We start from the raw sequence: 27650 nt of genomic DNA, 5'->3' as shown, positions 1-27650 counted from the left end.
ATGAAGGGTGTTAGAGCTGGGTTCTTTACTTTTAGAGTGGTAAATGAAAGGAATAAGCTGCCAGAGTCTGCTGTGGGTGCTATGACAGTGAATGAGTTCAAGGCAGGGTATGATAGATACTGTGAGAATGTCGAATAGTTGTGTGGACATGATGTTTAGGGCCTCCCTCGATGAGTCTAAGGACTCCCTGGAGTCGCCTGTAATAATAATAATTGCAGGCTTCCTTCTGGCAGTTTTGATTAGTTATTTATTAGTACAACTTAGCAATTGATGGCATTTCAAAGTGCATAGTAAATAATTTTTATGGCATGCACAGATTCTTGTAAAGCATTTAGATTTGCAGTCACACTTTCAATATCCTTTCCCAGTGACCTTGCCAAAAGACCGAGATGTTGCCGCTTGTCACAAGGATACTTCATCTTGAGGAATTTGATCTTTGTTAATAAATTTTTCTTTGCATAGACTGAACTGTGAGCAACTATATAATTGCCTCAGAACACCAGTTTTTTGTCCTTAATTTGTAAACTCCATCATCCATTTCACCGGGATTCTGGTCATGGACAGGCATGTACTGAGAGCTTATTTTAATGGTTTTTCAGACATATACTATGCTCTACCAGTTAATGTGAACATTAACTAGTTAAAGAGAAAAACAGTATTGTTTTTTTGTACTTTAACAACATGATTCACTTAATGTTGACTTTAACTAGGGAATCTAACATTAATTATATATATATATTAAACTAATATATATATTAATAATAAAAGTTTATATATTTAACTAATCTTTTACTCTACTAAAATGGTGGTAGATTAAGTATATTATACCATCCTAACTTGACCACACATGGGCTTAAAGTTATGTAGTTAATGTATTTCCCATATGGGAAATATACTAAAAATTCATCCTTCCCATCCTCCTTTTTCTTGAAATATCCAAGATTATGTCATCTATTTTGGAATGTATAACTTGCATTATTATATTCTGTGTTCTCTGGAATTTAGAACACTGCTTCAATGGCAATGTGTGCTTGAAAGTGAGTTAATTATCATCATTATCATTATCACATATTGAGAATGCATATCTCTTCTTGATTCTTTACACTATTACTGTTTTTTTGGAAAAGTCTGTTCACTGAGCACTATTTGAGAGTCTCTTCTATTTATTTAAATTATATCCCCTTCCCTTCCCTCCCCCCATCCCTTTCTCCTTCTGATATAACATGCATATATTGATGCATTCACTATAATTTTTACAGTTTTTTTAATATTTTATTTGTAGATATTGCCATCTAAATCTGAAAAGCAAATCACCAAATCGTCAGGCATACCTGTTTCTGTACCATTTCCTGATACTACAGCTGCACTTACATGTCTTATTAGTGAGAAAGAGATTGTTTTGACTAACAAATTAGGTGATGGCACATTTGGTGTTGTTGTGAAGGGAGAATGGACCACTCCTGCTGGTAATTGTGTGAGTAACTTTTTTATTGTTTTGATTAATTTTTTTTATATTATTTTTTGTTTTAATCAAAGTATAGAATTCAAGAAAATATAGACAAATTTGATAATAAATAAGTAGAATTAAGAGAAGAGATTGAAATTAATCAAGGTGTAAAACAGGATGCAGTCTCTTTCTCCAAACTCTTCAATCTTATTCATGTTTATCATATTTTAAAAATACAAAAAACAATAAAACAAGGTGTCTAGTTAAAACTCATTATTAAAAACACATTGAGTTTTTTACAGTATAATTCACAACACAGACACTAATAATAAAATAAATAATATATTTATTCACTTAGTTGTGAATATCTCCCTGGTTTGCCACACGGTATCTTCAGATAAGAAAAAGGTTTGTCACAGTACACAAACAGCAACAATAAGTCAGTAGTGGGAACAGTTTAAAATTGTAGCAGACAACATAAAGAACTAAAGTCCTAGTTGGTACCATCTGTTGTTGGTTACAGAGAGAGAGAGAGAGAGAGAGAGAGAGGTAAATAAGTATTAATTTGATCTTAAAATAACTGTTTCCCAGATTTTTGATAAATTGATACAGCCAAAGCTAATTTCAAAAAAGTCAGTCTTTCTCTGACTTGTAATGACTTCTGTGTAGTAGCACTTTTGTTTTCTTTCATTTGATTTCATTTGTGTGAAGGGGTTTCTAAGGCATGTTCTGCTAGGCCCAACTTGCCATAATGATGGTGTTGAATGTATTTCTTATGTTCTCCAAGGCAGATGTCAACAGATCTTCCTGTCTGTTCATAGTAAGCCAGGTCACAAGTACAGAGTACTTCATATACTCCTTGGATATGATAAAGGAGTGAGTTTGTCTTTAGGTGAATGGATGAGGGTTGCCAGTTTCATACATGGTTTAAATGTGGTATGAAGCTGATATTTATTAACCACTCTGGATAGCTTTTCAGATGTGCCCTGAATCTATGAGATAATAACAGTTTTGCTATCTTGTATATTAGCAAAGAGAAGGGATTTGGAGGGGGTTGGGCATTTATCTATTTTCTAAGGATTACAGCTATTGGCTAAAAAAGTAATCCTAGCGTTTAGGTGTATACGTTGATTCTCAGGCAATGTATATTTTTTAAGGAAATTGTCAACATATTGGTTAATAAACAAACTTATTTACTTACTATCCTATATTTCGCTGAAGTAAAATTGGTATCATCAGGGAAAATTACAATTGTATTGGACACATGCACGTAGCCACACTTCAGTAACAAAGACGAAGAAACCAGAGAGATAAGGAAACCTAGAGTCCTACAATTACGCCACCTGTTGACTTCATTTAGGAGTTCTTGGTCATTGAACTGACTGTCTCTGGATGAGTGTTTCCCATATCAGGGGGAGTCTGATACAACCATATTTGTTTAGGTTGGAGCAGTTGGTAAGAGCTGCAGCTTATTCCAGGAAAAGTCTCTTGAACTTGAATTTACTTCAGTGGAGTAAGGTGGCTTTTTTACAACTGATTCTGTGCCAGGTATCCAGGGCATGGTCTGCTAATCCTGAGTGGCCATAGTGAAATTTGATGTAATCTTGGGGTTCTGTTCTCTTCTGAACAGCATCAAGAATTTTTTGATTAGTTTTAGATGGACCACTTCAAACATGAGAGCAGTATTCCAAGTTTGGGCAGATTTGAGATTTTTACAGAGTAATTGGAGACTTGGGTGATAGTGGATGCCACATTTTCTGGAAGCTGAGGATGCTATAGAAATGATGTGATTATACTAAGAAAGGTTAGGAATAAGTGTCAGTCCAAGAAGAGAGATCTGATATTGACTATTAATGAGAGAAGAACTGATGTCTTTCTTTGTGAGATAGAAAGATAGAGACTTTGTTTTGATACAAAATTAATAACGGAAAAAACTCACGTACAAAGATTATTTAATAGTATAATTTTTTTTTTCTGCTTGTGTGTCACAGGCATCTTTAGTACATTAAGCTCAAATTAAACAATAATTGACAATTCCAAAAAGCGCCACCTAAGTAGCTGGTGTAAGATAACTAAAAAGGTCAATAACTTTCCTAAAAAAAAAAAAAAAAAAGTTAGGAAAGATTAGCTGATTTGTAAAGTACTATCTCCCATAAAGGAGATAGACGTAAGCCGTCAGATCTGTTTAAGTTAGGAGAATGAAGTAGAGTTTCACATGTTTCTTTATAAAGATGTTCCATGAAAAACTGACTTTTGTGAAGAACTCTTGTCTTTCTCCAATGAACTCTGTGTCTAGTGAAGATGGCATGTTCTGCAAGTTTACCCTAGTAGAATCAAATAAGCAGTTAGCCTTTTTAGATATTCTAATTCTTCGCCAACCAGATAGTAACCTACATTTCTCAGTTTATAGAAAGAAGACTCATACAGGCCATTATATCCATGTGGAATCTCATCACCATTCCAGTCAAACGGCAGGAACTATTAAAACACTGGTTCATTGGCCCACTCCTTTTATTCTTCAGACGATCTTTTACAGAAAGAGCTACAATATATAACTTCTTCCTTTCTATCTAATGGTTATAAGAATTGCTTCATTAAAAGAACTTTGAGTAGTTTTAATATGTCTTCCTCTTCAAACACAGAAGAAATAACGCGCATTACTATCCCTTATGTACAAGGCATCAGTGAACGTATAGCAAAAGTTTTAAAACCACTAAATATTTTTGTTGCCTTTCGACCGTTTAGAAAAATCTCCACCTTTCTCACTTCTCCTAAGGACAAGCTTCCACATCTTAATCATCCAGGTGTCTACCAGATTCCGTGCTCTTGTGGATTATCTTATTTCAGACAAACAGGAAGATCTGCCTCTATTCAGCTAGAAGAACACCAATCTTATATTGAATACTTTAAACCTGAAAAGTCTGGACTTGCAGAACATGCCATCTTCACTAGACACAGAGTTCATTGGAGAAAGACAAGAGTTCTTCACAAAAGTCAGTTTCTCATGGAACATCTTTATAAAGAAACATGTGAAACTCTGCTTCATTCTTCTAACTTAAACAGATCCGACGGCTTACGTCTATCCCCTTTATGGGAGATAGTACTTTACAAATCAGCTAATCTTTCCTAACTTTTTATTGTATTGATTTTTTTTTTTTTTTTAGGAAAGTTATTGACCTTTTTAGTTATCTTACACCAGCTACTTAGGTGGCGCTTTTTGGAATTGTCAGTTATTGTTTAATTTGAGCTTAATGTACTGAAGATGCCTGTGACACACAGGCAAAAATTATACTATTAAATAATTGTACGTGAGTTTTTTCCATTATTAATTTTGTATCGATATGTCTACTCACGGTATACCTCTTTTAAAACTTGAGACTTTGTTTTGGAGTCATTGAAGGTGACTAAGTTGTTATTCCCCCCCATAAAGGATAGTGTGGAGATCAGTGTTTAGGGCATTTCTTGTATATGATCTTGAAGCTTGAGATGTTTGAGCACTTGCAAGGTTTGTCATATGAGTAGGATGAGTACTGTCATCAGCAAACTGAAAATCTGAAGAGAGAATAGCTTCCATGTGTAATGAACAACCTGTAGTGTACTCATTAGGAAATACATAAGAGGATTGACTATTCCAAAAGATAGCAGTAGAAGGAATGAATGAAGAGAAAAAAGTTTGTGTTCTGTGAGTTTGGAGTTGAACTGTAAAAGGGAGTTGAAAGGCTGCTGCCTCATTATTTTAACAGATTTAGGTGAGGAAGAATTATTCATGCTATTTCTGATGAACAATATCCAAAGAAATATTTGTAGAACATGCAAGAAGCAGAAACTGAATGTCTGTGTACAAAAGAGAGTGGAGTGAATTGGTGGGAGGTAGGTTGGTAATCAGCCTATTATTCTGTATTCAGTTCAATTTTTTAGTGCACTCTTGGGGATACCATCCTAATGTGAGAACAGGATTTATAGCTGTTCAGAGGTAAAGTAATGACCTGAGTGAAAGAGAAAACCAAATTTTTTTGAATGCCAAGGGGACAATACATCCACCATCACACATGTGTAATACGTGTTAAAACAGAAAATTTCATGGCAAACCAGTTGCAGAAGTCTATATAATATGAGTTTACTTAATAGGGTTTTGTGTCAAACCAGATCAAATGTGTTAGAGATAATGAGCAACTAATTCAAGATTCCCCAAAGTTTGCCATCACATTTATTGAAAGGTAGTTAACTCAAGAAGGTTCCCTGCTGATCAACAGTGGTGGAATCCATGCTGGTTGATCTTTTATTAGTTGAGAAGCTCAAGGTAACATAGAAGTTAAGTATTAATGGCTTTCTCCATTACTTTAGGAAGAACTGAAGTGAATGAAATTGGACAGTAATTAGATGGCAAAGTTTTGTTGCCATTCTTTGAATATGGGCTAATTTACAGACTGCAGGATAGGTATCAATGTAACAGAAGATGATGATAATAAAAAAAAGGCAACATAGAATAGAAATCAGCTGTGGGCACAAACCTTCAGTACAATTAAAGAAATGTCATCAGGGACATCAGGGAAATGTCATCAATCTTGGTAAATACCAAGATTACCTATGCAAAGTTAGATAATCAGTTTTGGATTATTGATAATTTACTTGTAACTGTTTCAGGTTCTGATGTAAACAGAAAATGAAGCTGAGATTTTAATGAAAATCACTTAAGATATACTTGGTTCTTTTATATAGTCTTAGCACATTTCTTGGAGTATGTAAGCTTAGATAAGGAGTGAGAATTTAAATTGGTGAATAAATGTTTCCAAAGAGCAAAGCTAATAATAATAGTAAGTACCTGCTAGATTTCTGCTCAGGACCAGGACTAGCTATTACTAACACCATGTTCCAACATAAAAATGTGCACAAATTCACATGGAGAGAAGATGCAAGGAATAAGAAAAGCCTCATTGACTATGTTATTATCGACAGTGATGTTTTCCTTCTTATTCAGGACATTAGAGGATACAGAGGATTTGAAATAGGAAGGGATCACTATTTAGTGTTGAGCAGGATAAAATTGAACTTACATTGAAAAGAAGAGTATGTAAGAAGTTTTGAAATAAATCAAAGTTGAACAGCTATCAAATGTTAACTCTACACTCAATACACAAGCATTCAAATGAAAGAGTTTGAAAACAAGAACCAAACCTTGTAGATTCAGTGGCAAATCCTAAAGACAACTTTGATTCAGCCAGAGAGGCAAGGATAGAAAAATCAAAACTATGGTGGTTGACTCAAGGAAAAGAAGAAAGCATATCGAATGTTATTGTGTAAAATTAGCTAAACAAAAGTAATGAGAAACTTTGGTAAGAATATAGAAAATAAATATCAGGAAGGTGGAATTCTGGAGGGTATTGAAAAAGCTTAGAAATGGGGGAAAGAGTACCGTAAAAAGGAATTAGGGATAAAGGAGATATGAAAACTGGAGATATAGATATCCGTGATGTATGGAGTAATTACTTTGAAAAATTGCTAAATGAAACAAGCAGTGACAGCACAGTGATAAAAAAAACACTTGACAGGCATCCAATCTGGAATACATATCAATACTTGAAATAGAAGCCGTCAAAAGCTTGTAATGTTGAAAGGCAGCTAGATGCAATTCGGTCAGAAATGGTCAAATATGGAGGTATAAAAGTTTTACAGTGGCTGCACTGCATAGTTTCAGAAGACCTGGACAGATGGACGAATTCCAGATGACTGGAGTAGAGTGCTACCCATCTGTAAAAAAAACAGGGAATAAAGCTGAATGTGAGAATTTCTCTACAGTGTTCCTGGTAAGATTTATGCAAGTATTCTTGAAAAACAGCTAAGAAAAATTGAGGAGGAGATGTTTGGAGAAGAACAAGCTGGGTTCAGGCCAAACAGAAGTTCTCAATATCAGATTTTCACTTTAAGACAAATAGTTGAGAAACAAGAATCTGTATTTAAGTTTTGTAGATTGCAAAGAACAAGAACAAATCTGGAAAAAAAACAAGAGAATTTCAGATAGAAGTATTCGTCTGTTTTAGTGATTATAAGAAAGCTTTTGATTGCGTGGATCACAACAGACTGTGGATTGTAATGAGATCAATGGGAATACCTGAACATCTAATTCTCTTGATAAGAGATTTGAATGACAACCAAGAAGCTTCAGTAAAAACAGTCATTGAAGAAACAGACAGTGTTCAAGTGGAAAAAGGGGTGTGGCAGGGTTGTATACTGTTGCACTACCTTTTTAATATTTATAGTGAATATATTATGAGAATGGCTGATTTAGACAAAGATCCAGCTGGAATTAGCACGTTCGCTGCCAACTACGACTATACTCGTAGTTCGTATATGAGCTTCACAAGTCAACTACGAGTATACTCCTATGTCAATTTACCGACCTCCTATGCCAAACACGAGTTAACCCTTAGTATAATTACCTTAATTTGGACCCTTGGATTCTGAATAAAGTGGAGAGCACGTCTGGGGGCGTGATAGAAAGGAAATAATTTCAACTAAAATATAGTATATTATGTATGTGTCTCAGAAGCCAACTACGAATATACTCGTATGTTGATTACAACCTCCTATGCCAAGCGCGAGCTAATCCGTAGTATAACAAGTAATTTGTAAATCAATTTAAAACTGATAAAAATCAATAAAAATAATAAAATGAAATCAATAAAATAAAAACCAATTTATTCAAGTTACGAATGATTCACTTTAAAACAATTTTTCACGCACAATGGTGGTTTTTCCTGGCAAACAGGACAATAATAACGTGTTTCGTGTCGTTGTTTGTTTCGTGTACATACTCGGCATGGCTTTGTCGGCGAATATTTTTTTCTATAGGTGGTAAAATTTTCAAATAATGAAGATCCCGAATCCTGCTGATAATCTGTGATGCTGTAAGCTTATCCATTCCAACAAAAATTGAGATAAATTGATCTCTAAATTTTAATGCAGTCATTGCGTTTCCAGTAATTATATTATAAAATTTATGCCCATTTTGAATGTATATGTCAAGAATGCATATTGCCAATTTCTTTGGCCATCTAATTGTCTTTCATAAGGGGGAATAGTAAGAAAGCATTTGATCAGAAAGATCGATGCCTGACATACCCAAATTATAGTCCCTAACGATATTTGGTTTCAATTGAATTTTACCATTCCGATTTTTTGCTTCAACCATTTAAAATTTGTGCATATTTGAAATGGAAAGAACTTCCCTCTTATCCTTCCATTTGTGATGATGAATTCATTATATTCATCATCGCTCATATTAGCATAAACTTCTAATTCTTTATCAGTAAGTTTTCTTTTACTGGTCATGGCGAAACTGAAGGTTTTTAGAGACTAGACTCAATAAACACATTTGTCAGCGCATGTAATATATGGGTGGGGGTGATACGAGATTGCTCGTAGTTGGCGTATGAAACAAAATTCTGTCTGATATGCTGGCTATGAGATTACTCGTAGTGACCTTGAAGATGCAAAAGTGCTTGGCGTGCGGGAACAAACTATGCCCGAGGAGCGTGGCAGTGAACGTGTTAAGATTGGTGACAGAAAAATAAATAATTTAACATATGCAGATGATACAACTCTCATAGCAGATACTAAGGAAGAACTGGAGCAGTTGATTCTATTGGTTAAGATAGGAAGTAACAAAGCTGGGTTTAATTTAAACATCAGCAAAACAAAAGTGATGGCTTCTGCAATTTAAATGAATTTATAATAGAGGGAGATAAAATAGAAATCATTGAACGTAATGATTTATTGGAATCCAGAATCAGAAATGATGGTAAAAAGATGAAATTAAAAGAAGGATAGTCATGGAAAAAAAAGCCATGTTAAACCTGAGAAAAATTATCAAAGATACATGAAAGTTAGAATTGTCAAAGCAATGGTATTTCCAGTAGTGATGTATGCATATGTAAGCTGGATTATCAAGAAGAAATACAAAAAGTGAATTGATTCATTTGAATTATGGGTGTGGAGGAGACTATTAAGAATCCCACGGACTTCGAGAATGACGAATAAGAAAGTTTTAGAGAATATAAAGCCAGAATGCTCCTTTGGGGCACTGGTCACTAAAGAGAAGTTGATGTACTTTGGTCATATCATGCGAACTAATGAATCATTGGAAAAGGCAATTTGGGTTATATTATGTTTGGGGAAGATTGAAGGAATGAGAAGAAGAAGAAGACCAAAAAAGAGTTGGATGGACAACATAAAAGAACTAACCAAATTGAACTTATAATTACTTGAAGAAAGGACAAGAGACCAAGTGGGATTGGAGAGCCTTTGTTCACAGGATCACCAAGAGTCAAAAACGACTGGATGTTGTTTCTATGTCACAGTTTCTATCTGCTTTTATGTCACAGATCTGCAAAAGGCATATGACAAGGTGCCAAGAGGAAAGCGATTCAAAATACAGTTATACAGTTATATGGTGTAAATGGGACATTCTGTTGAGTAATACAGTTATTTTTAAGCTATCACAGCAGTTAGAATTGAAGGAGGTATAGGAAGATGATTTAAAGTTAAATCAGGTGTAAGACAAGGTGCACCTTATCTCCACTGTTATTCATTATCTATATGGATCACATGATGAATGGAAGTGGTATTAAATCTGATATCAAACTTAACAATGTTAATCTTAGCTCTTTATTTATGCAGATGATGTTATACTTCTGAATAAATCCAGCACAAGTTTGCAAGATTCTCTGACTAAATTGAATAACTGTTGTAATAAATTTGGTATGAAAATCAGAAATAAAAAGACAAAGACAATGAAAATAGGCAGAAACATTGAAAACATTAACTGTATCCTGAACGGAGAACCTATAGAACAAGTAAAATATTTTAGCTATTTAGGCACAATATTTAGTGAAGATGTCAAATTAAATTTGGAAATAGACAGCAGAATTAGCAAAGCTGGTATGGTAGGAAGTCAACTGAATATATTTACATGGAATAAGAGAGAGATATATATATATTAGTCAAAACACTAAACTAGCTGTATACAAGACAGTGTTCAAACCAATTTTAACTTATGGATCTGAGTGGGTTAGAAATAACTCTTGATCAAAGACTGGAGACCACAAATTTGCTAGTCCTGAGAAAGATTAGGGGACTGAACAGATGGCATCAATGGCAGCATCATATTAAAAATGATGGTATTATGAAAGAACTTTGCTAGCAATGTCAAGTTCTTTCATAATATCATCATTGTTAGCATTCAGGAGTGTATTAGCAGAGCTAATCTCAGGTAGTATGGTCCCTTAAACAGAATGGAAGAGGAAAGATTAGGGAAACGAATGTTCTTTATCAAGATGACAGAAAAAAGACCTTGAAGAGGAAGACTGAGATGTTGGTGGATTGATACTGTAAAAAGTGCCTTAGAAGACAGAAATATATGATCTGATAATATTGGAATGTTGACAGATAATAGGCTAATCTGGAGGAAAATTGTTGATGGCAAGTTAATAATAATGTATCTTTTTCATGTAGTACTACCATAAGATCCTGTACACCCCTTCAGAGTATATGCTAGGAATTTGATGATGATTTCATACTAATAAGAATTGCTTCAAATGTTTAGAGACTGAAAATGATAATCCAACTATAGAAGAGGAATAGAAGGCACCTATCAGGTTGCATTGTTGTGAACTTATCATTACTCTTAACAGAAGAAGCTGTCACTGCATTTAGTTGAAGACATTGAGTTCGCCATCATACCCAAATTGAAAATAATTCTATATATCAAAAATGCAGTATATCACAAAACCATCGTCGTCTTCTTGAGTTTTCGGCAATTGAGCAGGTTCTTCTTTTAGTAGCAAAAACGTTCCTTACACTCTCTTCTGTTTTGAATGCTTGAAAGCCTTCTCTTTCAAGGTTGTGTACCTGTCTCCATTCAGCTTGTCATTTAACATTGTTTTCCTTACTCTTCCTCTCGGTTTTTTTTCATCTATTTTTCCTTAGATGGCATCTCTGATGATTCCATTCCCTCTCAGAATATGTCCGATCCAGTTTCCCTTTCTTCTTTTTATCCTCCTTAAGAGACTTCTTTCTTCTTCTACTCTTTTTAAGCCCTCTTCATTAGTTATTTTATTTGTCCATTTGATTTTTTCCATCATTCTCCAAATCCACATTTCAAAGTTTTCCAAAATCTTAATTTCTTCTTTCTTCAATGTCCAAGTTTCAGCTGCATAGAGGGCAACACTCCACACATAACGTTCTATTAGTCTTTTCTTTAGGTTTCTATTAATTTTACTTCTGAATAAATTCCATTATCTATTAAAGGCATCTCTTCCCATCGCTATTCTTGCTTTTATGTCATTTTTACATCTTCAATCACTGCTAATCAAGTCACTATTTTCAATCTAATAATTAGATATTTAAATGTCTTGACTTGATTCAATTTTTCCCCATTTATTCTGATATCCATATTTGCCTCTTTCCTTGCTATTTCATTACCTTTGTTTTTCTGATGTTAATTTTCATTTCATAATTGATACAGGATTCCAGTAATCTGTTCAACAGACGTCATAGTCCTGTTTCAGTATTTGATAATAATGCCTTGTCATCTGCATATAGTATTACAAATATCTTATTAGTCATATTATTAGTCTTATTAGTCTATCTTATATCTTATTATATCCTATCATATATCTTATTAGTCATATTAAAAGGTACAGAGGGCCAGATGGTTGGTCGTGTTTTCAGGGAGCTCCCGAAAGCTAAGTATAATTTTGAATGACAATTAGAATATAGGTTAAAATCATAACGTAATATTGTCTAATTTTGGTAGCTTGTGGTGTCTGTGTGATTTTGGTGTAAATTCCGTTATTTAATTTAGTATTTAACGATACGTTTCATAGATTTGAATATGGTGCCAATGCGATGTAAGATAATGGCATCCAAAAATACGACGCCATTGTTCAAAAACTATAATGTGAGAGAATTTGTCCAATGTGATGCGTGTGGAATGTATGCATTCCCGAATGAGGCTGGAGTTTGGATTGAAAGTGATAGTGGTGGGAGAATGTGCAGAAAGTGTAAGCAAAGTGAGGAGTTGAATTATGTGTCAGGTTGTGAGACAGCTATGGTTGAAGAAAGCCAGAATGTGAGTGAAAATAGTGGCTTGATAGGGAATTGCGATGTACAAGATGGCAATGAGAGCGGTGATCTAAGAAAGAGTGAGAGCAACTATACAGAGAGAGAAAATGGTTTGAATGATAAAAAAAATGAGGAATTATTTGTAGGAAGTGAGATCGCTAGGTTGCACGCAGTGATACAAAATGCGCAGTGGCAATTAGAGCACCTGCAAAACTCTTTCCAGAGTGATTCGGCTAACATAAATAACCAGCGTAAGAGTGGGTGAGTTTCTGAAATGAAGGAAAGAGTGTTGTATGGTGACTCATTATTAAGAGGAGTGATAGATGGGAGTGTAACTAAATCGTACTTACCGGGTGCAAAATTTAACGATGTAAGTGAGAGTATTAGAGTGCAAAAACAGAGGGTGAAAGAATTAATAATTGTGGCAGGTACGAATGAATTGAAAGGTGATAAATTTTTTATGAGAGAGGACTTGAAAATATTGTTAAAGGTAGCGAAAGAATAGAGTGACAGAGTTAGAATGGTGAGTCTGTTGCCGCGGTATGACAGAGAGGAGTTTAGAAGTAGGGCCATAATCGCAAATGATATTATGCGCAGGTTATGTAGACGGTGTGGTGTGGAATTTGTGGACGTGTGGAATGAGTTTGATGGGTGAAAGGACTTATACAAGATGGATGGCCTGCATTTGAATGGACTTGGTGTGCGAAGACTGGAAAAAGTGTTGCTGAATGAAGTGAAAATGGATGTGCAGAACCAGGGAAACTAGAACTACCAAGGATGGGGGGGGAGTGGATATGCAGACATCAGTGAGACAGTTAAGTGTAAAAATGTATATAATGGACCTGAGCCAGCACTAAGGACAAAAAATGGGAATGGGACATTTAGAATAACGCATCAAGATAGGAGTAGGACAAAGGGATCACTGCATTTCATGTATACTAATGCCAGGAATATTAGGAACAGAAAGGAAGAATTATTGGCCTTGATTGGCTCTTCCTGGCCACAGGTTATTGGCATTAGTGAAACATGGCTGACGAAAGATGATATAGTTAGCGGGATAGAATGTGTAGGTTATAGTGTGTTTAGGAGGGACAGAGAGAATAAAATGGGGGGAGGGGTGTTATTGATGATAACTGATGAACTGCAGCCAAGGAGAATTGAAGTTGTATTGCAGGATAGTGAAAGGAGCTCATTTGAGGCTATTTGGATTGAGACTGGCAGAATAAAATATACAGTTGGGTGCTGCTATAGACCAGGTGATGGAATAGATGGTGGAGATAGTATGCATAAACAAATTGATGAAATGAGTGGAAGGAGGGTAATTATTATGGGGGATTTTAATTATGGTAACATTGATTGGAAGGAGGAGAGGACACATGTGAGGAAGGAAATGGATTTTATTCAATTATTAAGGGATAACTATCTGAGACAGCATGTAATTGGAAATACTAGGGGTGTGAGAGCGCTTGATCTGGTAATAGCATCTCACAATTTGACTGTAATGAATATGACCATGTTGCCATCTATTGGTGAGAGAGATCATAAGGTCTTGACCTGGGAGGTGGCTAAAGGTGTGGAATTTTTGATTAAGACAGGGTATATGTGGAATTACCGTGCTGGCAAGTATGACAAGCTTAGGAGATTGCTTGGATCAGTGCCATGGCATGTACAACTGCAAGGACTGGATGTTGATAGAGCATGGGAAGTGGTCAAGGAGCATTTGCAGGAGGTTATGGCTGATTGTATACCTAGGGTCCGAATAGTAAAACGAGTAGGGGTTAAATGGATGAATAACACCATTAAGCTTGAGCTGCAAAAAAAGAAACAACTGTGGAGGGAATTTAAAGAAAGGGGTGACCTGCAGGCACACGAAGGTATAAAAGTGCATGCCAGAAGGGTAACGACTGTGGTAAAAAAGCAAAAGCTGATTATGAAAGGAAACTAGCTATGCAAGCAAAAGAGAATCCTAAACAGTTCTTTCAATATGCTGCAAGCAAGAAAAAAACTGTACATGGCAAAATGATTTTAAGGAATGACGATGGTAAGGAGGTCACTGAACCAGTCAATATAGTGGAGTTACTGAGTGCGCACTTTGCAAAAGTATATCATCCAGGTGGTGACATTGAAAAAATGAAGGAGCCATTAGTTTATACGGGAATTGTGATGAATGAAGTGGAGGTGAATAGTCTATTACAGAACCTTAATGTGAATACATCTGTGGGATTGGATGGTATACCGGCACGGGTCTTGCGTGAAGTGGCTAAGGAATTATCGGTGCCCTTGACCATGTTGTTTAATCTGAGTCTCGGGTCTGGTTTTAGTCCCGAAGGTGTGGAAAGAGGGGAAAATAGTTTCACTGCATGAAGGAGGATCCAAGACTATGGTTGCAAATTACTGACCGATCAGCATATCAGGAGTTCTTTGTCAAGGTCTTGGAGAAAGTAGTCAAGAGAAAAATACAGGAATGGATTGATGAAAATGAGATACTGTACAGGGGACAGCATGGCTTTGTAAAGGGTAGATGATGCTCAAGTTTTATAACAAGGTGACGGTTGAACTGGATAAGGGAAATGGGTTTACAGTGATACTGCTGGACCTGGCAAAGGCATTTGACAGGATACCACATTGAATTCTAATCCTTAAACTACAACATATGGGAATGGATATAGGGTTGGTGAGATGGATAGGTGGGTGGTTGATGGAGAGATATCAAAGAGTGGTTTATTCCGGAGTGGAGTCCAAAATACGGCCTGTGACTAGTGGGGTGCTGCAGGGTTCTGTTCTTGGACTACTGCTGTTTAATCTGTTCATTAACGATATAGCGAAGGATCTAAGTGGAACAGTTCATTTGTTCGCTGCATTCACTACCGCCCTCCTTGGGGAGGGCGATAGTGAATGCAGAAGATGTCAAAGTCTTGCAGGATGACTTAGATAGATTGGAGTTCTGGGCTAAGGAGAATGGATGTCAGTTTAATGTGACAAAATGTAAGGTTATGCATTTTGGGGTGAAAAGATTAGCAGCAGTATACCACATGGGTGGAACTGTACTCCAAGAGATTGATGAGGCCAGGGACTTGGGAGTGTTGGTGGATAGGGAGATGAAGTTTAGGGGGCACATTGCGAAAGTAGCTAAATCAGCTCATCAACTCTTGGTTGTTGAAAAATATCTTAACGAACAGAGACAAGCAAGTTATTGTACCTCTGTACCGAGCCTTGATAAGACCTCATTTTGACTACTGTGCCCAGATATGGTCACCTTGGTTCCTTCTTGGTGGGGAGGAGGTGGAGAGGATCCAGAGGCGAGTGACTAAGATGATAGCAGGTCTATGGAATGAACCATATGAGAACAAGTTGAAGATTTGTGGGTTGCAGAAACTGGTTGATAGGCGGAAAAGGGGAGATATGATTGAGACATTCAAATTGCTAAAAGGATTCTATAAGATTAATTCAGAGGATATTTTTGAGATCAGGACCGGTGGTGGGAGAACTAGGGGACACCTATGGAAGCTGGGCAAGAGTGTGGTTAGCAGTGGTGTTAGAGTTGGTTTCTTTACTTTTAGATTGGTAAATGAGTGGAATAAGCTGCCAGGGTCTGTTGTGGGTGCTATAACAGTGAGCGAGTTCAAGGCAAGGTATGATAGATACTATGAGAATGTCGTATAGTTGTGTGGACATGATGTTTAGGGCCTACCTCGATGAGTCTAAGGACTCCTTGGAGTAGCCCGAAAATAATAATAATAATAATAATAATCTGACTACCTCCAATCTTTATTCCTTCCGAATTCCCCAGTGCTTCTTTTAACATTGCTGTAGAATACATGTTAAACAAAATTGGTGACAGAGAACAGCCTCGTCCAACAATACCTGCTTCTGTTGTACCATATATGTCTCTCACCATGGCAGTTTGTCCCATATATAGTGAAATAATCGGCCTTTTGTCTTTCCAATCTATACCAATCTTTTCCATTACTTCCACCATCTTACAAAGTCAAATACTTTTTCAAAATTTATATAAGAGATATTAACTTCTTTATTCAATTCCAGACTTCTTTCATTTACTATTCTTAACAGTTCAATCGCATCTCTTGTTCCCCCTACCCTTCCTGAAACCAAACTGATATTCTCCAAGAAATTCTTCCATCTTAGATGCAATTCTTCGTGTTAAGATTCTCATAAGTATTTTTGATGTATGGGAAATGAGGCTTATTGTTCCAAAATCCTTACAGTTCACTGCATTACTTTTTTTTGGTATAGGTTTTTTTTACTAAACAGCTGAAGGAAATTACAACGTATACTAGGATATACATTCAAATAAATTTTAATACACTTCCAATATTTTTGCAACGTCACATTGCCGTTTTCACAGGAACTTAAAAACAAGACACGTGCACGCAAGCACAACAAACAGTAAATGAGGATGAAGCAGGAAGCTATTCTTTCTCCTAAAAGTCTTGATGGTGCCCCCAAGCATGCAATGTTGGTATTCTTGGGCTATTGGGCTGAAGGTCTTCTCATGTAGGTTTCCCAAAATTGGGGCAGTCTCATGCAACCAAATTAATTGAGGTTTGGATTGTTTCTCAGGGCTGAGGCTGATGCCATGAAAAGCCTTTCGTATTTGAATTTATTACGGTGTATTATCGTAGCTTTCTTCCACCGTATTCTTTGGCAGCTATCCAGGGCATGGTCTGCAAGACCAGAGTGGCTGTACTGGTGAAACCGGATGTAGTCCTTATGTTCTGACTGATATTAGCTGTCCTGCCTGTTTGGCCAAAGTAGGACCGCTTTTAACCAACAATCCCCCCCCCCCCCCTCCCTCCCTCACAACAATATGAAATCATTAAGACACTACACAACAGGGCTAAACTTATCTGTTCAAATGACAATGCCCTAATCACAGAACTAAACCACATTTTCAACACTTTCGCAGCCAATGCCTACCCCCCCCCCCAAAAAAAAAAGAATCCAAAAAATATCGAAACCAATTAACCACAACCCCCCCCCTCACAACGAGGATTATTCTAAATCCACACCATACCCTATATCCGAGGCACCTCGGAAAAAATTACAAAAATCCTAAAAAAACATGACTTAACTTCTTGTTACAGACCATATAAAAAATTGGCATCCCTTATCTGCTCTACTAAAGATCAACCTTCCCCCCTCTCCTAGACCTACATGGTGTATACCAGGTCCCTTGCTGTTGTAAGCTATCCTACTTTGGCCAAACAGGCAGGACAGCTAATATCAGAATTTCAGAACACAAGGACTACATCCGGTTTCACCAATACAGCCACTCTGGTCTTGCAAACCATGCGCTGGATACCTGCCATAGAATACAGTAGAAGAAAGCCACGATAATACACCGTATTAAATTCAAATACGAAAGGCTTTTCATGGAATCAGCCTCAGCCCTGAGAAACAATCCAAACCTCAACAAATTTGGTTGCATGAGACTGTCCCAAATTTGGGAAACCTACATGAGAAGACCTTCAGCCCAGTCGCCCAAGAATACCAACATTGCCCACTAGGGGGCACCATCAGGACTTTTAGGAGAAAGAATAGCTTCCTGCTTCGTCCTCATTTACTGTTTGTTGTGCTTGAGTGCACGTGTCTTGTTTTTAAGTTCCTGTGAAAATGGGAACATAACGTTACCGAAATATTGGAAGTGTATTAAAATTTATTTTAATGTATATCTTAGTATACATTGTAATTTCCTTAAGCTGTTTAGTAAAAATGCATAACCAACGTCTAAGCCTTTCCACGAGAATTACAATAATCCACGGAGATGCCATCACATGTAAGGTGCGTGATTATGGTGAAATGAAGATAAAGCTATCAAGACAATTGAATCGTCTCGCCTTCCTAAAACGCTGCCAGGATAATCAGGTAATCCCAAACTGTGTCAAATTTATGCACCGTTTCTACCGTGTCTTGTTTTTAAGTTCCTGTGAAAATGGGAACATAACGTTACCGAAATATTGGAAGTGTATTAAAATTTATTTTAATGTATATCTTAGTATACATTGTAATTTCCTTAAGCTGTTTAGTAAAAATGCATAACCAACGTCTAAGCCTTTCCACGAGAATTACAATAATCCACGGAGATGCCATCACATGTAAGGTGCGTGATTATGGTGAAATGAAGATAAAGCTATCAAGACAATTGAATCGTCTCGCCTTCCTAAAACGCTGCCAGGATAATCAGGTAATCCCAAACTGTGTCAAATTTATGCACCGTTTCTCTTCGCAAAAGGTTCTTCGTATTTATAACCATGCCAGCCAAGCTTTGCTCAGGGAACAAATCGCTACGACTTGCCGTTTTCTGAATGAAGCTAATTTAGCTATCCAGCCACTTGAAGATGACCTTTCAAGCACCTTAAGCCACGAAATTTGGTCTATTTTATATCACATCTCGTGCACTGCTGCGGAGAAAGAATTTCAAAAAGTACGAGATCGACACATCAAAAAATTTGAAAATTTAAAAAAGAACTCGAACTCAAAACCACAACTTTCTACTGAAACGGTAGTCAACCTTTCATTAATTAGTGTGAAACCTGAAGCACTCGAAGCTCTCTCACATGGCCACAACTTCGCCATTGTGCCCAAAAGAATACCTGCTGAAGATATTATGATACGAATTGAACGTGGGATACGACACCTTCCAAATCACGTCACCAACGATATTAGACTGGATGTGGCTTGTGTTCTGACCGAAGCAAAACCACCAAAAACTAATATGCCCAGTAAAGAAATTAAATCTCTACTAGAATTAAAGAAAAACAAGGAAATAATAATCACCAAAGTGGATAAAGGGAACGCCACAGTATTACTTAACCAAAAGGATTACACAGGTAAGCTGAATGCTCTATTGTTAGATCGGGCTACTTACCTCCCTATCGAGTACAATCCCACCAACTCACAAATTAGAAAACTCCACAGCCTCCTTAAGATGGCCGCTTCTTGGCCTGTAGAAGTCACTAACAAATTAAAACCATTTAACTCCATACCCCCACGTATTTATGGACTCCCAAAAGTACATAAGGAAAATGCCATTACGTCCTATAGTGGATGGCATTGATTCCCCCACATACAAACTAGCTAAACATTTGTTCAAAGCTCTCACACACTATACTGGCAACACACCTTCACACATAAAAAACTCAGCCCACTTCAAAGCCAGCATAGAAAACCATACACTCAAACACACTGACGTAATGGTCAGTTTTGATATCTCCTCCTTATTCACAAATGTCCCACTCAAACAATCCTTAGAGTAATCCAAGCTAAATTTCCTCCCGATATCTCAGCCCTATTTCAGTTCACAGTGAACTCAGGCTATTTCGTTTGGCAGGGAAAATTCTACAAACAAATAGAGGGGACAGCCATGGGTTCATCACTCTCCCCACCCTTGACCAATTTCTTTATGGAGACCTTTGAAGAAAAAGGCTTAGTCTCTGCCCCATAAAAACCAACCATATGGCTTCACTACATTGATGATGTGTTCGCTATTTGGCCACTTGGCTCTGATACACTTCTCTCCTTCTTAACACACTTAAACAACCAACAGCCCAGAATCAAATTCACCCTTGAAGAATAAAAAAACAACTGCCTTCCTTTCTTAGACACACTGGTCACCTGCCAGCCTGATGGAACCTTGGTTTTCTCAGTCTATAGAAAACCCACCCATACAGACATACATTCACCAACAATCTCACCCCCCCCCCCTCACAACAATATGGAGTCATTAAGACACTACACAACAGGGCTAAACTTATCTGTTCAAATAACAATGCCCTAACCACAGAACTAAACAGCATTCTCAACACTTTCTCAGCCAATGGCTACCCGCTCCCCCTTTTTGGTCTCTCATTTGGTCTATAAAATAGACCAAATGAGAGACCAAATATAGACCTTCAATGTATTCCTTCCATCTCATTAGGATTTTATCTTTTTCAGTTATCATTTCAAAAAAGCAGTATTTCACAAAACCATATAACACATTTAAAAGTCTTATAAAACCATAAGAATATTTTTATAACCAATGCTGATAAAGCCAAACAGAATATACTCCAAAACACAATTTTTTAAAATATAATTATGCTTACCAAATTATAGATCAGTATTCCACTAATGCAGTGTTTCTCAAACTTCAGATATCTGCGTATCCCTTTCTTAAATTTTCATTATTATCAAATACCTCCTAATTAATTAATTAAAAAATAAATTCATTAATTAACTAAAATTAATAAATTTAAAAGATTAATTAATTAACATTGATAAATTAATTTAAAATATGAATTAAAATTAAATATCTATTTTATTTGAATTTATATTTTTATGTAAACAAAAAATATGATTTATTTTTAAATTTTGATTCTCTAGAGATGTCAGACAACACGCTCTTATCAATTTCATTTGATCCAGATGCAATATCAATGTTTTCTTGTTGCTTACAGCTACTTGTATTTTCTATATTGCTCTCTTTTGGAGGCTTTTTATAAATCCAATCTTTAACATCAAATTATCCAGAGAAGTTGAAGAAAATTGTGGATGAAGGGTTTTACCAATAAATATTTAATGTCGATGAAACCAGCCTTTTTGGAAGTGAACGCCTTTCAAGACTTTTCTGGCCAAATCAGAGAAATCTCAGTTTGGTTATAAAGTTGCAAAGTCGAATAAAATTACTGCGAGCAATATGCGAGCCGTATGGAAGCACATTCTTCCACATTGCGCAAATAATTTTAGAGGCTTTTCAAATGAATCCAAGTCAATTAAATCTCATTCTGAGAAATTGAGTGATTCCTACCTGCTAAATTTAGATGCACAGCAGGAAGATCCCAAAGAATATAAAGAAAATTTAATCACCGACAAGCCCAAAGAGATTTCACAGAAACAAATTGAAATATTTTTCGTGCAACAGAAGTTCTTAAGCAGCAATGCTTAGAGGCTGACCTTGATAATGAGAGAAGCAGTAAAATTTGCAGAAGAGACAATAGGGCCATACCGTCAGTTGTATGAAAAAAAAACACAAACTATGTTAGCTGAATTCTTTGTTAAGAAGCAGAATAATAAATTTATATTCTGAATATGTTTTATTGTCTTTCAGCTTCATGGTTTTCCTTTAACTTGGCCCTGAGACATACTCTAAATCGTTTATAAAAAAATTAAGTGTCAAAAAAGAAAATGCACTATATTCAATTAGTGCATTTTCGATTAATGCGCCTGTTTTAAAGAACGCATTAATCGAGGGATTGCTGTACCTTTTCTTGGATGTTGTTGCCTGTCTTCTTTCTGCGCTGTGCATACTTCTGCTGTTATGGTGTTGAAAGGGAAGTGGGGCAATGTGGGAGAATTAATTTGAAAAAACCCGGGTTTTTTTCAAAGTACAAGAGATTATTTCTAGAATCTCTCTCTCTCTCAAATTCTTAAGAAACTGCCCAAACCTCAACGAGTTTGTTGTATGAAATTGTCCCAAATTTGGGAAGCACTCTTCCTCTGAACTGCCTATTTGGTTTTCCATTATTTGCATACCTGCTCTTCAACCAACAGGCTAGGGGGTTCAAATTCTGCCATGGCATGTTTGCGATTATGTTTGGGTGAGAGCTGAATTCCATTGCCTAGTATGACATTGCCCCAGTTATTGGAGGCCTGAAGTAGCTTGAAAAAGTTTTGTTTGGTCTCTAGAACAGGATTTTCAAACTAGGGTTCCAAAACTGCTTTTCTCATTGTGGTTTTCAGAATTCAGACCAGGAAATGCCAGATTTGAATGATAATGAAAATGAACTCGTGTTGGATCTGCACCACATCAGAAGTTATGAAGAGTTTTTATACATTGACAATAGCCTTCAATGTTACAACGAAAATGAAGATTGTGAGGATGCAATTGTTGAATAAATTTGCAACAAAATACCTGAAGACCCCAGAAGACAAGGAAAGTATTGAGGATGATGCACACACACACACACACACTGGAACATGAGCGAATGACTGACTAACCAGTAAGTCACAAAATTTATTGCTGAGTTATGATGCTACTTTATGCAAGAAGGCAGTCCTTTATCTGAATTAGACAGCTGTGCTGATTTTGTTCAGTTGTAGTCTAGAAAGGGAACACATCAGAGTATACTCGATAAATTTTTCCAAAATGATTGTTAAGAAAAATATCCTTCTTTGATACACACCTATGTATAATTAACCTTTTTTTTTTTTTTTTTTTTTGAGATACTGACACATATGGATGTTTAGTTTTTTTAAATAAAAACATGGTATACTAAAAGTTTGACTATTTTTAAACATTTTTAACTCTTTGTGATATTTTAGACTTTTCCATAAAATTTCATTTCACTTATTTGGGACATTCACATCTGAGATACTTGTTATAGAGGCTAGTGACTTCATATCACTTTCCTTACTATGTATCCCAACTTGTATATGTATTGTACTTGTATAACTTCTGCATTATTTCAACCTTGGTATCTCTCCCGGGTCTGGCTTGACTTCCACTGAAGAGACTTCAATAAAGGTCGAAACCGGATTATGGGATACATACTAAGGTAAGTGTGAAGTCATTAGCCTCTATATATAAGTAGCTCAAATGAATATATTTCACGTGCAAAACTTTGTTTTACTTGGGAAAAGGATTAAAACCAAATATAAAATTTCTTGGTATCTTTCACTTATTTTATGCCCAAGGTAAAAAAACTTTCTACATTCTTCCTCTCATCCAGAGATTTTTTATTAAGAAGGTCAAGCACCTTTCATCTACTTGTATATGAGATATGACTTCTGCATTTCTTCAACCTTGCTCTCCCGGGTCTGGTTCCCACTCAAGAGAACTCAATAAAGGTCGAAAAACCGGTTTGGCTAGTGGCCCTTTCCATTATACACGCCTGAAAGGGGAGGCGTGCTTTGCATTATGGGATACATACTAAGGCAAGTGATATGAAGTCATTAGCCTCTATATACAAGTAGCTCAGACGTGAATATATTTCATGCCAAAACTTTGTTTTGCTTACTTTTAAGCTTACACGGTGATCCGAATGCATTTTTGAAAATTATGGAGACAACTACTGTGTTTGAATAAAAACTTTAGTTTAATATAACTAAAATCTACATTCGACATTTTAACCTTTATGTCAAGGTCATCTTCTGGAGCATATAACTATACACAGAAAACAAGCTAACACTACAATCAAACTGGTTTGTTAAAGTTACTGACCAACTGCTACAACATTTGTTGGCCTGACCTCTGGTGAAAGAAAAAAATAAAAAAACAAAAAATTATACATCAACGTTAGAGTCCTATTATTGGTGTTATCTGTTGGTTGTAGACATACATTGGGTGCAACAACAAGTCTATGTATCTATCTATATACATATATTCACATCACGATTATACATGTACATTCCAGCCAGTTGGTATGGAATGGTTTCTAATACTAGTTGAAGATTGGCTAGAGTCCTGACTTATGCTGGATCTTATATATTAGGTGGGCCGAATGTGTGCCATCCAGATCCTTGGAATTTTCTTGCCATCTTTGTTGTTGATATTTGGGTGGTTTATCAGGATTTTGCAGGCTTCCTTAAATTTCCTTTCATACCAGGTTTTTGTGTGTTTTAAAGAGTGGGTGCTTTTCCAGTTGATTTGGTGTAAGGCAGGGGTACCCAACCTTTTTGCTTCCTAGAGCACATTCTAAAATACCAGTAGGGGCGACAGGCACCATCTATTTTTCAAGCAAATTTTTTGAATTCTTTTGTTAAATGAATACATATAAAGTTCATATTATAATCAAATGTTTTATTACTTAAAAGTTTACATTATTGGGTTAGATCACACTAACTTAACATATATATATATATATATATTTACATATATAAATATATAATATATATGTAAGTTAGTGTGATCTTTGGCATTGCATTTCATTGGCCAGTGCTTCATAATTAGGAGAACATGATGATATTCCAGTTCTTACACTGGAATGAACATCTTCGGATGTGCGTCTACTTTACATTGTATGCATTTAATACTCGTCATTAATGTGTCATTAGCACATGCATCATATAGCATGCCATGAATTGTTGCGTGATTATTTCAAACTATACGGCACACTGTTGAACAGCGGCGGGCACACACAAATTGGTCAACGGGCGCCATGGTGCCCGCGGGCATAGGGTTGGGAACCCATGGTGTAAGGTGTTGAGCATGTGATCTGAGAGGCCTGCTTCACCATAATGGTTATGTTTAATGTGTCTAATGTGTTCCCTTTCTTGCGTATAGGGATTGTCCATCCTATTTCACCAATGTACGGTAAGGTACAGGTGCAGCGGATACAATAGACTCCAGGATGTGCCAATGGAAGGAGAGGATCCTTAGAAGAGCTGAATATGGTTTTAAGTTTAGTGGGTGGTTTAAAGGTAGCATTGAGGTTATAATGTTGTAGGATTCTGTTGATTTTTTTTTTTCTGATAACCTTTTAATGTATGAGATGGCTATGGTTTTACTGTAATCTAGATTCATTTTTGTTGTTGTTTTATGGAGTATTTTATTAATAGTATTTTTGTTATAGCCATTATTTATGAATGTGTCGCTGATGATTTTTAGTTCTTGTTTCAGGGCTTGCTGGTTAGATCAAATTGTTGTAGCTCTGTTTTTAAGGGTGTTAATGACTCCATAATTTTGTGATGGGTGGTGGTATGAATTAGCATGTATGTATTGGCCAGTGTGTGTCAGTTTTCGGTAGACCGTAAAGGATAGACTGCCTGAAGGAAGATGTGTGACTAGTGTGTCTAGGAACGGGAGCGAGTTTTGATTTTCTGTTACGATGGTAAATTGTATGCATCCATGTTGTTTGTTCAGGTGACTAACAAATATGTTTAGCTTTTGTCACCTGTGCAGCCAGATCGCGAACACGACGTTGACGTATCTAAGCCAGACTGTCGGTCTTAGCGTGGTGGAATCAAGAGCGCTTTGCTCAAAGGTTTCCATGTAGAAGTTAGCGATTGGGGAGGATAGTGGTGAGCCCATGGCTGTACCTTCTTTTTGTAGGTAAAATTTCTTTTGCCACACGAAGTAACCAGACTGTAGTACGTGGGCAAAGAGAGCCATAATGTTTGGTGGAAATTTGTTCTGTAGTAGGAGAATTGTGTCATTGATGGGGACATTAGTGAAAAGGACAGAAACGTCGAAACTGACTAATAAGTCGTCTTTGTCGAGTGTTATGTTTTTAATTTTGTTTATAAAGTGTTGTGTGTGCTTTATGTAGGAGGGGGAATGACCTACTAACTCCTTGAGTGTTGACGCTAATTTCTTGGCTTAGTGATAATTGGGACTGTCTATTCCTTCCACAATTGGTCGAAGGGGAACATTTTGTTTGTGTATTTTCAGGACCCCATATATTCTGGGGGGGGGGGGGACGTAGTGGGGTTTGAGTTTTTGAACTGCGTCTGGTGGCCAAGAAGTGACGGACTTGAGTAGTTTCTCTGTTTTATCCTTTATCCTGTTTGTTGGGTTATAATTTATCAGTTCATATGTGTTGTTATCGGCTACTAGTTGATTCATCTGAAGTATGTATGTTGACCTGTCAAGAATGACAGTGGCATTGCCTTTATCTGATTTCGTTATTATTGTGTCTTGGTTGGCTTTTAATGACTTAATTGCTGCTAGTTCTATTTTTGTGAGATTGTTCTGTATGGTTTCTTAATGTTTAGGACATTACTAGTTTCTAATCATATTTTATTGGCTATATTGTTAGGTAGACACCTGATGCCTCTTTCTATGTGGTAGATAAAATGCAATTTGTTTACCATTTCAGGTGCTATTGCGTAGTTAAGTCCTTTATTCAGTAGCATAAGTTCACCGCTGTTCAGGGTGTGGCTTGATAGGTTGATCACATGGTTTTTGCTTGCCAGTGGTTGGTCTCTCCTTGTCTCCCTTGTTTGTTGTTCATTGTTGGTGTTTATCGGCGAGGGGGGTCTCCTTATTGGATGGATTCCTGTGATTGGCCGCCATATTTTGCCGTTGTTTCAAACTGTGGAATTTGGTCTTGAGTTTTTCTTTATTCTTTTCCAGGGTATATTTTACCGCATTGTCAGTAATTCTTTCAAGTACTTGTAGAATGTCTGGATTAATATAATTTGATAGTTCAGATTGCAATTTTGAAACCAGATTTTGCATTATTGATAGGTTTTGGCAGACTGTTTGGATCTATTCTCTGAGCATTGCTTTTTCTGTGCGGTCATAAATATGGAGAGCTTTAGTGGACGTAAATTTCTTTTTTTTTAGCCTGATGCAGATAGATATAAGGTTATTATCTCTGCATTGTTTTAAAAAGGCCAGCCAACTGATCAAGAGGGAAATACGTATCTTTAGCTTACCATAACGATTGCAGCGCTTGTGGGTATCATTTCCATGGATGATCTGAATCCTTTCTTTTAAGCTTACACGGTGATCCGAATGCATTTTTGAAAATTATGGAGACAACTACCGTGTTTGAATAAAAACTTTAGTTTAATATAACTAAAATCTATATTCGACGTTTTGACCTTTATGTCAAAGTCATCTTCTGGAGCATATAATTATACACAGAAAACAAGCTACACTATGGTCAATAACTTTAAGAACTGGGTTCTTAAAGTTACTGACCAACTGCTACAACATTTGTTGGCCTGACCTCTGGTGAAAGAAAAAAATAAAAAAACAAAAAATTATACATCAACGTTAGAGTCCTATTATTGGTGTTATCTGTTGGTTGTAGACATACATTGGGTGCAACAACAAGTCTATGTATCTATCTATATACATATATTCACATCACGATTATACATGTACATTCCAGCCAGTTGGTATGGAATGGTTTCTAATACTAGCTGAAGATTGGCTAGAGTCCTGACTTATGCTGGATCTTATATATTAGGTGGGCCGAATGTGTGCCATCCAGATCCTTGGAATTTTCATGCCATCTTTGTTGTTGATATTTGAGTGGTTTATCAGGAGCAGGCTTCCTTAAATTTCCTTTCATACCAGGTTTTTGTGTGTTGTAAAGAGTGGGTGCTTTTCCAGTTGATTTGGTATAAGGTGTCG

At 36.4% G+C, this 27650-nt stretch overlaps 1 protein-coding gene across 3 annotated transcripts in view; it reads left to right on the top strand.

Moving 5' to 3' along the window:
• Window positions 1-27650, top strand: part of Ack (activated Cdc42 kinase) — a 312841-nt gene that overhangs the window by 45839 nt on the left and 239352 nt on the right. For all 3 annotated transcript variants that reach the window (XM_090401270.1, XM_090401268.1, XM_090401269.1), the window contains exon 3: window positions 1283-1474. In XM_090401270.1, the coding sequence (XP_090257396.1) occupies window positions 1283-1474 (192 nt within the window). The remainder of the gene's footprint in view (window positions 1-1282; window positions 1475-27650) is intronic.

The sequence above is a fragment of the Typopeltis vanoorti genome, chromosome 12 (genome assembly GCF_054136105.1).
Source record: "Typopeltis vanoorti isolate ZY-2024b chromosome 12, IOZ_Tvanoo_1.0, whole genome shotgun sequence".
Lineage (NCBI taxonomy): Eukaryota > Metazoa > Arthropoda > Arachnida > Uropygi > Thelyphonidae > Typopeltis > Typopeltis vanoorti.
The sequence above is the reverse complement of the archived record's forward strand: the minus strand, read 5'-3'. Positions and strand labels throughout refer to the sequence as shown.